The sequence below is a fragment of the Ochlerotatus camptorhynchus genome, unplaced genomic scaffold (assembly GCF_037179485.1).
Source record: "Ochlerotatus camptorhynchus isolate MF236.1 unplaced genomic scaffold, CSIRO-AGI_Acam_v1.1 ptg000577l, whole genome shotgun sequence".
Taxonomy (NCBI): Eukaryota; Metazoa; Arthropoda; class Insecta; order Diptera; family Culicidae; genus Ochlerotatus; species Ochlerotatus camptorhynchus.
In genome coordinates, this window is record NW_027041058.1 from 3,532,883 (window position 1) to 3,547,405 (window position 14,523).

Consider the following 14,523-nt stretch of genomic DNA (forward strand, 5'->3'; position numbering starts at 1 on the left):
ACCAAAATATCCATTAGTACCGTCCCAATGACGCGTTCATCTAATTAATGATAATCCGGTTATTAGGATCGATGGTATATTTTATATAAATTTGAAATATATACTCTGCTCAACGATTGATAAAGATTTTAAATACAGATTTTTACACATCAAGATACACGAAACGAAAATCAATTATTTAATGCATGTGTTTCACTTATACATTTTTGCCAAAGCATCAGCCTTATACATTCCATAAGACAAACCACATAGGTTCTATTAGAATGCATAAAAGGTATGTGTGACCACTTATACATTTCATTTGACACATGATCTTCATTAACTTTTTACAAGGCGTCTGCTTATTAGTTGACTTATACAATTTATGAATAATCAGTAATGGAAATTTGCCAAAAGGTATAAGGAGTTTCTATCCGTGTACATGCCCTATTAAAATTTGAATGGTTATTTCAGGGTATCATCCAAGCCATTTGTGGAATAGTTCAAAAATTTAGGTTATCGTTCGGGTATGGTATTTTTTATTAGGGTATTTATAGATTTTTTTTCAGAAAAAATAGAGTGCAGATTAGCGGGGTTCATACTAAAAAGTGTTCATATTAAAAACGGTCAGATTACCGGGGGTCCACGGTATTCTATTGATTTTCGGAATGGATCAATGAAAATGCTGCGGTTTTGACAGAACTATGCTGTGGCTACCACAGTATTTTACATTTGATCGTCCATATATAGTAGCGCCAAAAGCATGCTACTGGGTTCAAAACTTGACCATCTTAATTGATCAAATCAGTGCCAACATTTCAAAGGGGCGTAATTGCTTTTGTAAACAATGACTTTAGCCGTCAATTTCTCGCGAATGAAATCTTACCTCTCCAAAATGACAATGCTAACTGGTAGAGGAAACATTTCAGTGCCAACATTTCAAAGGGGCGTAATTGCTTTTGTAAACAATGACTTTAGCCGTCAATTTCTCGCGAATGAAATTTTACCTCTTTAAAATTACAATGCAAGCTGGTAGAGGAAACATTCATCTACCTGCTGGTGTCATTATTTTTCATGAGTGAGCTTTTATTCGCGAGAAATCGACGGCTAAAACCATTGTTTACAAATGCAATTACGCCCCTTTGAAATGTTGGCACTGATTTCTCTACCTGCTGGTGTCATTATTTTTCATGAGTGAGCTTTTATTCATGAGGATTCGACGGCTAAAGCCATTGTTTACAAATGCAATTACGCCCCTTTGAAATGTTGGCACTGAAATGATAATCCATCGATCGAATGGAAATCCGACAACACTTAGGGTTGATGCATATATTATGTCACGCTCTAAGGGGGAGTGGTCTATGATTTTGTGACAAGCAATGCATTAGGTATAGGAAAAACGTCACGATAGGGGGGGGGGGTAAATTTCTCCTCGATTTAGCGTGACATAATTAATGCATGGGCCCTTATGGTAAGACTAAATAACGATACCCCAGTATATCGTAGACTTCAGCTGATCTGAGTCAGTCACAGTGGATCACGAAAACAATAGACACAATCGTATTTATTGTTTGAACTGTAGCATTGTTAGAACTTCAGCTGCCCTGGGCGAAATTTTAATTTTTTCAAAGGTTTTTTTTTAACAAACGACTTAGTTTATATATATATTTAGAATTATATTTGTTTCATGCTATTATATCAGTGTTTCCTAATTTTTTTTATGTGTAAATGTGATTGTGGACTACAGCAAGAATGTTGCAAAATATTGATCTGGAAAGCTTGGAGTTCGAAGCTCACCTGGGCACTGGATGCTATGGAGGGTGAGTTTTATATCACAGAAACCAACGTTTTCGAGCCATAATTGATATTCTGATAGGGTAAATGATGCTCCTTTGATCTTCATAACATAATCGTGATTCAGTGTGATATCAAACTCGTAGTCTAAAACGCAGGATTGAACCAATTTGATTTATCATTGGATTTAGGGATTTTGGCTGAATATCCATTTCTTACAGATCGTTGGCAGTTAGAGTGAGAGAGAAAGAAAAATCTTCCATCGAAATCCCATGATCCTTGAAAAAACACGCACCAATGAAAGTAGTTCAGTAAACATTGTTCCTTTTGAAATATGCACTGTGCGCCTTCATACCAATGACTTTTTTTTAGCTGTGACTCTATTCTACATGGTTCGGTATATGTATATTTCTTAGAAAAATATGAAGCATGGATTTGAAGACCCCAAGCCTCTTGTGATATTCACATTGACGCCTTAAATATCCACCTATCTTAGTAAAAGTTCGTTTTTTTTGTTTCGTTCACAGCCACGTAGGCCTGTTCCGGAGCAAAAAGGACAAACGCAATCGCCGACTTGTGCTGAAATCCATCCCATACAACAGTCCGAACTATGCCTACAAGGCGGTACTCAAGGAGCACACCATCCTGTCGCAGATCAACCATCCTCGCATCCTGCGCTATTTTGGCTTCTTCCAAACGGCGGACTCGTGGAATATGGTAACGGAATTTGCCCAACGGGGCAACCTGGCCAAATTTCTGCAACGACGTCGGGAGTGCAACGAGCCCCTATGTCAACGGTCGGTGATGGCAAAGTTCGTAGACATGGCTGAGGCCCTGCAGTACCTGCACCATCGTAAAGTCATACATCGTGATTTGAAACCGGAGAACGTGCTGATCGACGCGGACAATCGCCTGAAGTTGGCTGATTTTGGGATTGCCAAGATTTTCACCGACCTAAAACCGGATGATGAGTTGAATATGACGATCGTGGGTACGCCCCTATACATGGCACCGGAAGTGGCCAGTGGCAAGCCGTACGATTACAAGAGTGACGTGTGGCCTTTGGGGATCATCTTCTACGAGTTGTGCATGCTGGAGCATCCATTTGAGGGGCGCTGCTTGATTGTGGGCGGCGATGGCAAGGAACGATTCGTGACACCCCTGGTGGATTGCGCCGGAAGGGGATATCAGGACGAGATTCAGACGCTGTGCGTTATGATGTTTCAAGCAAATCCGAAGAAACGCTGGACGTTGGAGAAGATCCTGAAACATGACGCTGTGATTCGTTTGATCAAGAGGGATATGTGATAGAGGAAAAAGCTTGAAGTCTTTTTTTTTTGGTTTTATATAATTTATTTCTGAATGTATCACATTTCTTAGCATATAATCTAAAGAATGTAGGATGTGGCCTGTCTTTGAAAAGAATAGATCTAAAATAATAATAAAAAAATTGTTTAAAGAATCAAGCCTCCAACGATGACGTCAAAAGCTTTAGTATTTTCTCCTTTTGCAAGAACAGTACAGCTTTATAGAAGTTAAAATTGAAAATTTAACCATGATAACAGGTAAATTTTTCAAATTTTAGAACATCAATAGAGTAAATAAATTTCATAGAAATATTCTTACAACGTCTAAATAATCAACCATATGTTTACAAAGTATAATAAAAGCACGCAGGAAACGGGTCGCGTTTTGTTCTAGAGAAAATTTGTACAATTGAATATACTTGTAGGGAACACTTGGTTTACGGTACTTGCATTCGATTCTTAACTAGGCAAAATTATATGACTTTTCACTCTCAATCATCTTCGCACATTCGGCTCCATTCGCACCTTTGACGAAGACAACAACCGCGCATCGTTACACCCATTCAGTTCAGAGGAGATATAGGAAATAAACGCACTAAAAATCACATATGAAGCTTTCTTCCTCCTACAACACGAAAATCCATGGTTATGCCTTGTTCGGACTACAGAGTTATAGTATGTTATAATAATTATCGACAAGAAAAATGTCAGCAAGATAGCCTTACAACATGTTATAACTCCTTAGTCTGCACATAGCATTAGACAACATTTAACAGATCGTTGGAAATCTTCTTGGCATTTTACAAACCTAGCTGACAGAAGTCTCTTTAACCGGGACTCGTGGTTTTCCGTGGTAAGTGTTGGATTAATACATCTAATAATTATGGTTAGTCGAACGCTAGAAACAAATCAACAAATATAATCTCTCTCTTGGGGGGTTGGGGTTGGGCTTCTCTAGCTAAGCTTCAAATTTTCTCGAGAGTATTTCAATGCACTTTCTAAGCTCTACGATAGCTCTGTAATGTAGGAATGTTCATCGTTTGCAGTTGTCGTAAAACGAGTAGGTTCCGCGGCTGGCAATGTCGGCGAATTCGCGCTTCGGGGCACACAGCTTGTTCGAGTATTCCGTGTTGCGCTTCCTGGTGGTGAGAATTGTAATTAAGAGTTGCATTAGTTTCAGGAGTTTATAAGGATAATCTAGCTTCAGTGCAATAAATGGGTCTACATCATGATGAGTCGACAACCTGGAAGATGCGTGATATCTTGCTCCGGTCATCACAAGTTTCTAACTCACGTCTCCTCGATTCATATAATTACCAAAGAGTACCAGCTGAAACATGGACACAGCTTGTCAATCCAGCAATAGCAAAGTCAGGAGGAACGATGTGAGCACTGACGTGGTAGCCACAGCACGGTGACAGAGGAAATGCTTCGCCAACCCGAGCGTCTGTTCATCATGGATGTGCGGCTCAAACAACGTCAGACATCCAGCGGATGAACAATAGGGTGGGTCGTCTTTACAACCACCTCCTCCCCAATGCACATTGGGCCAGGAATTAAATCTATCAGGAAAAAAAATAACCCTCTGGGATTGCGTCCAATTGAATTGACGTCTTGAGTGAAGTTTCTTGGATTAAGTAGGACTACAATTTGGTGGATAAAAATATTTCAAGTTTTGACCGCAAAGATGGCGCAGCGATGCAAGGATCAAAGTATGCTTTGGCCGCGAGTGGACGTGTTTATTTTTCGCTGTCATTTATTTCGCTCGTTTCGTGCCCCGGAAGGGCAGAAGGCCGGAAATGGATCGGAAACGCCACGCCGTGCCGCCGCCGGTCAGAACTAGCGCAACCGTCTGTTCGGCGAAGTGGACCGCCCGTACACACCGGCCACGAACCACATGAAGAGCAATCTGCCCATTGGAAGTGACGCCACCGGTTCGGGAAAACCCAACGGCCACAGCAATGGCTCCAGCAAGACATCATCGTCGAATGGACATCATCAGAATGGAAACGGAGTCGCTCATACCAACGGCCATAGTACATAGCAATGGGAGCAACGGTAACACTGCCAATGGACACAGCAACGTTACTCCCACATCATCAGCGGGATACGATTCAAGATTGGTTTCTGTGATGATAAGTATCACAAAAAGGTAAAATAAGTAGCGCGATCTTCATCGAAATGTAAGTATTATTGACAATAATCATAACAATCAACTCGTATATACATTGAAATACATATATAACAGGGAAGGGATGGTCCAACAGGGCACCCGATTAAAGCGATTTGGACGGGGAGAGTGGGGATGCCAACTCACTGTTGATAACAGTTCGTGAATAAAGGGCGGGCTCTTCTCCCACTCATTGCGGCATCTTCCTGTTTGGGGGCTTGTCTTTTTGACCAATTGGCTGATCAAGTTGCCGGAAGGAGATTCTTTATTGTTCTGTATTTAGATGCGTCTAGGCGACTTTGCCTATCGATCTACCCTATCCGTTTTTGGCCCTTCATACAGCGACATGTTCAGAACAATCAGAGATTGTGAGGCTTGATCAAGACAAACAGAGAAGAGAGCCCACTGCTGTCGGACTTAGTTTTCGTGCCTATCAAAGATGCCGCAGCGATATAAACTTTTTTTATTTTACAAGATAGAGGTTTGCTGTGCTGCGCAAAGTTGTAGCAACAATCAATACGAAACTATCGATTTGAAATTGGCTCACTACTTGAGTAGCCTATTGGTCCCAAGCAAACGATTAACGTATCGCATTCTAGTCGGAATTCTAGTACTACACTATGTTTGTTTTTAATATCTATGAAAGTTTGACAGATACAATGAGGGGTTCGTGGATTTTCCCATGTTTTGAGGGGTGCATCGATTAGCTTGGGACCGAAGATAGTATCAGAGCTGAGCCAAAAAGTTGAGCACGTTTCTTCGGGACCTACTAGTCTTACAGTTACCTCTATGGTTGTAGCATAGAAGGTCCCGATGAAACGAGCTCAACTTTTTGGCTCAGCTCTGGTATTATCTTCGGTTCCAAGCTAATCGATGCACCCCTCGAAATATAGGAAAATCCACTAACCCCTCACTTTATCTGTCAAACTTTCATAGCCAATCAAAACAAACATAGTGTAGTACTAGAATTCCGACTACAATGGGATACGTTAAACGTTTGCTTGGGACCAATAGGCTAGTCAATTAGTGAGCCAATTTCAAATCGATAGTTTCATATTGATAGCTTCTATGTCCTCATCCGTGTATATTGCAACAAATCAAGCAAGCAATATATCATTATTCTTCTATTTCTCCGATCGAACTATGTTACAGATCGAGTTTGGCATGGCAGTAGTAGCAACCGTTTTGTCTGTATCGTTGATTGCTTTATGTGTTTGGATTCGCTGTTCGTAAATTTCATATCAAACGTATACAATATCAGTTGACTGAATCGAGAAAAGACAACAAAAAATTCCCATTAACACACGTGTATCATCTTCGGCTTTACTTCGTGAAGCAGCTTGCCAACAATTTGCTCGTTTCCTTCTACCGCCCCGAGTGAGCTGTGTCGTACGGGCTGCTTGTAATGATAAAAAAGGAAGAAGATTAAATCATTATTGCTTTCCACTTCTGACATAGCGTTATCATTCGGAGTCGTTGATCGCTTTTCATTTTGTCATTTGGAGATATTTTTGATTCCTCGATTTTGAACAACCGTTCAAAAGAATACTTTTATCATTTTTCCTCGAATGGAACTGATGAATTCAAACTTTTCCAGATGAATGTTATTATTTTTAGAGTACTGACAAATATATACTACATGAAAGTTTACAAAAATACATGATTTTTTTAATGAATTTTCTCAAAAATGCGCAAGTGAACGCAAAATGTACACCAAATATATTTTAGTTCCTCAAAATATCTCAGAGGTATATGGAGATATATTTGAGGTATTAAGATTTGACTCAAACTACTTATTTTATTGTATTTTTCACTACTCTAAAATAATAACATTGAAAAGATTAAAATTAAATTCTACGTTCTACAACTTTGCCAAATACTGCAAACCTCTATCTTGTGAAAAAAGTCTATATCGCTGTGCCATCTTTTTTTCTGGCTAGATTTAATTCCTGGCCCACTGTGCTCTTTCGAAGTATATTGGGGTACCCAAATATTGTGTCAAATTTGAACGAATTTGGTTATGATCTGGATTTGCGGGAGTAGTCTTCTGCATAGTATTCCCAATATAAGTCAATTGTTTGGTCAAGACGATTAGACGGAAACTCGCACTTTTGTCACCGACAAACCGACATGAATGACCATAGCAAAAACAATAAAATTTCTGACCAAAGCACACTACTGACATCTGGCTCCGTGTTCGCGAGAATTATTTAGCTAAGCCATGAACCCGCATGCAAAAGTTATGAATTGGTTCGTGTCTGATCTATTCTGGACAAATTATTTCTATCAAGATCAAAAAATCCTATGGTTTTGACCACAAACGAAGTGACAGACGGAGCGGCTCGAAAACTTTGGTGACTAACCTGCTATTGCAATTTTTCAGTGTACCACATGGCAACACCACTACTACTGGATTGTACCTCATGGCAACACTACTACTAGATTGAACTAGCATTTTAACCGAATGTACTAGAATGTTTTGGTTCTATCTCTTTCACTCTACTCAAAACTGAAATGCATAAAAAAATGACAAAATGATACGCACTCTTTGCACACTGTCAAAGAATCATTGTACACAAAATCAACTTTGTTCAAATCAAAACAAAAAAACTAACCCATCTGGTGGAGGATGGCACAAGCTTCCAAGAAAATTCTATTACAGTGAACCACATTATTTTAATGGATTTCTTCGCCAGTAAGTCGTCTGTCACTTTGTTTGTGGTTTTGACAGTTCGGATCACTGCACATTTAAATCGACCGTTTACGATTTTCGGGCATAATTCAGAATTAAGTGTCATGTCGGTTTTTCGGTGCTTTTATCACACTTTTCAATAAGTGAAAACGCGCTTATTTGTCCAGTTTTGTGTGGAATGCGCATTCGTTCAAATTTGGCACAGTTGCTGTAGACTTCAATACGCTTCGACAGAGCAGTGGGAGCAGGGTGTCCGGGATCCGCCATATAAACTTGACCCAGTTATGAACAAGTTATGCTTATCCCCGCAAGCTACACCTACAACGGCGCCGGTGGTGTAGTGGTAAGCGTGATTACCTCTCACCCCAGCAGGCCTGGGTTCAATACCAGTCGGCGCCGCCGGGATGTTCTGAGGCATAACATCTCTGATCACGCCTTCCTTCGGATGGGAAGTAAAGCCGTTGGTCCCCGGTTCATGAGTTGATGGGTCGATAGGTAGGGTCCAGGTGTGGGAGCTGCCTTCCTGGCACGTCGGTAGCATTGGTGCTCAGCACGGAAAACAAGATCGACGAAAAAACAAACCAAAGGAAAAAAAAAAATCTACACCTAAGATGACGGATGGAAGACCATCTAGTGTCTTCGATGTTTACTAATAGTTACAGAAACCAACAGAGTGAAATGTATTGATTCTTCTAAAATGATTAGAGATACAGAAACTAAACAGTAAATATTTAGACACAACATTGTCTACAAAATGTCAAATCCGGTCGACAAAATGGTCTGAGAGGCTGTTGATTGGCCTTGAATCCCATAGCGTTGCCAGAACGCTAAAATAGGCCTGGATATGTGGCATTTTCAGGGAAAACAGCGAGTTAATCGAGACCACGTGAACTTTTTTTTTGCATGGAGTGAAACTTGAAAAGTTCAACGATTATAGCAACGAAGTTCGGAAGTTGCGTATTGATTTGCCTCCGATGTACCGCTTGAGTAACTAAAGGCTCAGTGGAGCAATCCCGGACAAGCAGCTGTCATCCATACCATTTGTGGAATAGTTCAATAATTTGGGTTATCGTTCGGGTATGGTATTTTTTTTATTAAAGTAGTGACTCCATAGAACTTGTTTATAATTCAATGGGCCTACTTTAAAAACCCATCCCCATGAAATTCTCGTAAGATGTTTTGAATCATTGTAACTTCAAATTATACTCATAAGAAATTAGTAATATTTCCTGTGAGATCTCCTCAGCATTTCCTTAGTAATCACCCTTGGAATGCAGCCGAAAAAAAAAAACTCTCTTCAGAACGCCTTTGACAACCGTCAGATTTGAACACTTAATTACAATAAAGTAAATAACGGAAAAGTGATAAAAAAATACTCACTCCCTGGATGGCATCTGCATGGTTTCGACCTGGATCGATTTCACGTACAGGTGATTGTTGCACCAGAACAGGCACAACGTCGTCGGTTCCAGGACGTTCATGTCGTGCGCCCAGGAGAGTTCCACCTTTCGGATCCTATCGCCGAGATCGTGTGGATTGGTGACCACCACCTGGTAGACGGTTCCGTGCTCGAACCGCGCCGTCCCCTTCGGCGTAAGATCCAAACTGCGAATCGCTCCGCGCTCGGAGAAAATTCCCGCCGTCAGATGACCCTGGACCCACTGTTCGGCTGACTTGGGCTTGGCTAGCTCGATCGTGAATCGGTAGTGACGTTCTGAAAATGGAACCGTGGAAAAGTGATCAAACCAATAAAGATAACAAGGACACGCTGGAACTTACGACAGAAGGGAAAATCTCGTCCCGTTGCCATGAAGTATTTGCCAGGTTGAGGGGCCACCGGGATCGAAGAGCCGACAGCAATGTCGTTTTCCGAAATGTTCTGCCTGGTGGTTGTGATCGGAAGCGACGCATGGTAACCCATTAAGGCGCAGTTTCCGGAAGTACATTTGAAACAGTTCCCACTCAAGAAGTGCTGGTAGGATGGGCAGCGATGGGCTGGGAATATGTTTGAAACGTGTTAGTTGTAAAATAGCATATAGTACAGCAAACAGACCATAAACTCACCTACATACGGACATTTTCCGTTAATACTATCGATAAATAACTTAATGGCTCTAATGTGGTTACAAGCTAGCAGAACGCGAGACGCTTCTTCAATACCATCTTTGATCAGCGTAAGTGGAATGGTGGCGGCTCCTTCCTGTGAAAGAGCACATCCCGGCTGTTCTTTGCCATTGTTCGGATAGAAATCCAAATGTCCACATGCGTGGGACATACCGTAGCCCGGTATCTCCAGCCGGAACACACTTCGTCCATCCGTATGAATCACGTCCACCAGAGCCGCATCCGACGGATCCAGTCTCACAATTGGGTCCATCCCCTGGAAGTACGGTTCGGCCGGATCTAACCCTGTAATTCTACCCAGTCCCGGAATTCGTTCCGCTGCATATCCGGCCGTATGAGCTCCCAACGAATGACCTATGAGGTGTACATCCTCAGACCTGAGCCCTTTGTATTCCGCCAATTTCTTGATCAGATATGCTATCTCTAACCCTACCAGTCTCGTGTTGGCCGTAGCCTGAGTGTAGAGAGGAAGCGACCCACCGGCCCAGTCTACCACGATCACATTGAGCCCCCCACGGGTGATCAGTTCGTCCCGCATCTCCGACACCCAGTTAGACAGTGGGGTATCGATGAACCCATGGATGATAAATTTGGTCGCCCAATCGGATCGGAAGTGGCTCTTCATGATGGTGTCCTTCGTTTCGGCCTGTAGCAGTTGGCCATCGGTTGGGTTCTTCTCCGTGTACAGAATGAACCGAGTGTTGATCACACTCCGAGGCAGGGGGAACACGTTGAACGGCCGGAAGATCAGGTGATACCACTCTTTGGTGATGTTCAGACAGCCCAGCTCACCGTAGCAACGGGTCATGTTTTCATCTGCATGGGAAAAGGGGGAATAGGGTGGCATTATTTCTGGTATGATATCGATTGCTACTGTCACCCATTTGGAAAGTACGAGTAAATCGTCTTGGATAGATGCTGTAAAGTTGTTGAAAGTAGTCGAAGAGGTACTCATGAGTTGGTCACGTCGTATATAGCTGGGGTTCGTTATATTTGCTGTAAGTTGTCGTTAATGGATCAGTATGTGTACAACGGTGATAAAAGGTGATCTTGATTTTTGAATTTGTTACCTATAAACCAATTTGTACATTGTATTCGAAAGTTATTAGCGGTTCTTTTTTTCGCTAAATGCAATCTATCAAGTTGTATGCTTTATATTGGCGCTCTGAAGATCTGTTTTGTTTATGCTCCTGCGTCTGCATTGGCATAGCTGTTTACCATAAAATTGAGTCTACATTGATTGATGAACGTTTTAGCAGCATAATATTATACCTTATGACGTTGTTTTCCCCTTATTTTTTTACTACTACTGTATCACTTTCACTATCACTTTTAAAAATCAATAACACATAAGTATTTCGTTTACTACTTGCAAACTACGAAATACGTATCTGCTATAGCTTTTTAAACGTTATAGTGAAAGTGAATAGTGAAGGTGAATAGGGAAAGTGATACAATAGTAGTAGAATTAAAAGGAGAAACAACGTAATAAGGTATACAACTGAGATTATTTCACAGCAATCGAGGGGTAAAGTAACACTAAGTGTTACTGTTATGGCGTGTTTGAACCAGTCATGATATCAACTGAAAAAGTAACTCTAATCAGTCCAACTACCGGTGGCAAGTGCTATGCTCGTATACAGGCATTGTTATAATCAATCTTGTTATTTGCTCCCACATTGCGCGCTAACTTTACAGCTTATCACATTGAGGAGAACGACTGCACAGGTTTATGAAAACACATTCACATTGAGGTAAACGTAACACGAAATGGAGAAAAACATAGATAAAACGTGACGAATGAAGTAGAAAAGTAGCAACCAGGCATGGAAAATCATTTAGTTCATTCATTTACATTCATTTGCCTCTAACTATTTTCATCATTATAATTCTGTAAAACTATGTATGAAAGTTTTGTAGGTTTTAATATTAGCTACAACTTTTGGTAATAGTACAAATCTGTATCTTTTATGCAACGACGCTTGCAGGAACACAGCGCTAAAAACCAAATAAGAAGCATGCATTCCTTGAACATCGCATCAACGGATTCAATCAAGCCAAAAAGTATCTCAAAGAGGAACAAAATGTGGTTTCCTCAGTTTTTTGCACATTGAAGAGGTCATCCGAACAGCCGTCCACGATTTTAAAGAGGCAAGTCGAAGCAAAGCGGAGGAGAGCGCATGGTATTGAAAACTGAGTTAAGTTGGAATTTTACTTTTCTCTTTTTCTGCTCTGAGGTGGATTCATCCCTGGGTATAACCTTTATTTATGTCACTGATGTGGGGATTCATTAGCATCCAATAAAACCTAAATAACTATAAACCGAAGTGTTTTGCTTAGAAATCAGCAAGCTCATTCCGAGATGAACCAGACAGTTGACTAAAAATCTCCATAATTAAGCTTATTAAAAAAAAACTAGCTCATCTAAGAGAAAAGTGAGTTGGTTAAAAAATGTGCACTTGGGGTGAATCAAAGTAACGATTCTCCACCAAGCTCAATCGATTTCAAATCAAATCGTAATAATTCTGCACTGGTGCTTTGAAGATTATATGGGAATTACTAAGGGAAAAATGAACTTCTGGTTCTCAACGTTCTAATCGAAATTGATTTCGAAGCCGATATCATCTTAAATCATGCACTTATGACATAGTAGTCAGGATTTATTGCCCTTTTCATCGTGCCAAGTACACTAATCCCAACACACAACAGCTGAATAAGCAATTGTCTAGCTGAAGAAGCTCGTTTTTGCCTGAATAGGCTCATATTCAACATTCAATGTTTGTTGGGATGTTGCCTGTCCGATATTTTCATCAATAATCATGATAGGGTTAATGTCCCTAATGTCAGCCTAACTGTCCCTAATACCATACATTTCGAAGGAAATAATTGTTTGACAATGTTTCACCAGCTTGTTCAGATGACGCATTGTTCTACGAAAAATTTATGCACAGCAGATTTTTATCGATGGGACCAATATTTAGATCCATAGACCAATATTTGAGCAATTTCCTCTATGTTATTTTTTTATCTTAGGACACAAAAATGAAAAACTTTTGCTAAAGATAAACCGCCAGAGTGGACCTTGAATGCAATGTAGCGGGACAAAATTGATAGCTCCGAAACGAAGTATTTGCTTGACTCGGTGTCTTAAGCGAAGTTTCGTTTCTCATAATAATTAACATAAGCAGATAGTTCGATACTCAACCGTACAGATGGCACCAAAATCTAGCCTTTTACTCTGAACTTTTTCGATAAAGTTGTTCATCATAGATATCAAAAATCCACAGCCTACTGTTTCCGAGTTATTTGGTAAACAAAAAAACTTTCCACAATTCACCGACCTAGCGGCGCCGGTGCATGTTTTGGAAAAAACTGTTTCCTATATATTTGGAAATTTTCATCAACAATCATGTAAGTTTATATTGTTTCCGCCAACTCTCCAAAACTAGATATTTCATATAACTCAATGGATTCACGCACCTTCGAAGTCTTAGCACTGCAGGAACTTTGGGTGTACATAATGCCCCTAGTTCTGGATTGGAAAACAGTGCTTTCAACTAATATTTTCCAATTAACATACAATTCGAGACTCGTCTGCATCTGCAGAGGAGGGAAAATAAACAACTGTGTCCCAGGCATCCAGAATGCCAGTAAAAAAGTTATATCTATGCGGTTGAGTATCAAAGTATCTGTCAATATCAATAGATGGTCTTAATTATTGTGAGAAACACACAGCAAAAAAATAATTTTGATATCACATCAAAGTGGATGCACTACAATCATGTCGAAAATTTCATGTAATTTTTATGACCACATAAATAAACAAATGCAGTAAAAGCAGCGTAATGTCAGTTCATGCATTGTATTAATGATAATTTTGTCCTTTTTAGCAAGTAATATTACACCATATTTTCGACATGATTGTAGTGCATCCACTTTGATGTGATATCAAAATTATTTTTTTGCTGTGCATTGCTCAAGTCACCAAGTCACGGAAATGCTTCGTTTCGGAGCTATTAGCCTCGCTATTAGCTTTGTCCCACCAGTTTGCATTCCTGGCCCATAGTGTGCATTGATCGCAATATTATTGACAGAAAAGAATAATGCTCATTAAATTAAAAAAAAGTCTTCTAATTGAAAATGCAATTCAATAATCACATGACCCTCTGATGAATGCGAAAGCCACGAAATCTTATAGGCAGTAGACACCCAACTAACAATTTTCACAATGTAAACGCTTTACTCATTTCATTTATACAAGCTGTATTCAAACGTTATACGATATGAGGAAACCTTTAACTCAACCTCTAGCAAGCAAATCTGGCGAACTTAGTCAGCTACTTATGGCTGTTGGAACGGTCGGGAGAAGCTCTTATTGCATATCCATTAACGCTTATATACAGCTGTTATCCTGCTGTTTAGTTGTGTGTGAACTTGAAAAGCGCTTATTCAACCTT

The 14,523-nt window shown here is 40.3% G+C and overlaps 2 protein-coding genes across 2 annotated transcripts in view; one reads left to right on the forward strand and one right to left on the reverse strand.

Annotated features, from left to right (window-relative positions):
• Positions 1–1,572: 1,572 nt before the first annotated feature.
• LOC135713740 (serine/threonine-protein kinase Nek5-like) lies at positions 1,573–3,334 on the forward strand. The gene is made up of 2 exons (XM_065236970.1): positions 1,573–1,799; positions 2,301–3,334. The coding sequence occupies exons 1-2, from the start codon at positions 1,732–1,734 to the stop codon at positions 3,079–3,081; spliced, it is 849 nt and encodes a 282-aa protein (XP_065093042.1). The 5' UTR covers positions 1,573–1,731; the 3' UTR covers positions 3,082–3,334.
• A 533-nt stretch (positions 3,335–3,867) lies between these two features.
• LOC135713710 (pancreatic triacylglycerol lipase-like) overlaps positions 3,868–14,523 on the reverse strand; it is a 52,344-nt gene continuing 41,688 nt past the window's right edge. Inside the window, exons 3-6 of the mRNA XM_065236918.1 lie at positions 10,007–10,882; positions 9,722–9,937; positions 9,323–9,656; positions 3,868–4,219 (exon numbers count right to left, since the gene is read on the reverse strand). Coding sequence (XP_065092990.1) covers positions 4,114–4,219; positions 9,323–9,656; positions 9,722–9,937; positions 10,007–10,882 — 1,532 coding nt within the window. The 3' untranslated portion in view covers positions 3,868–4,113. The remainder of the gene's footprint in view (positions 4,220–9,322; positions 9,657–9,721; positions 9,938–10,006; positions 10,883–14,523) is intronic.

What these genes read in the sequence shown, in the direction of transcription:
- LOC135713740 (XM_065236970.1), top strand. Translation starts at nt 1,732, where the DNA reads ATGTTGCAAAATATTGATCTGGAAAGCTTGGAGTTCGAAGCTCACCTG. An exon ending in GGCACTGGATGCTATGGAGG is followed by an intron (nt 1,800 to 2,300) that starts GTGAGTTTTATA and finishes TTTCGTTCACAG; the next exon opens with CCACGTAGGCCTGTTCCGGA.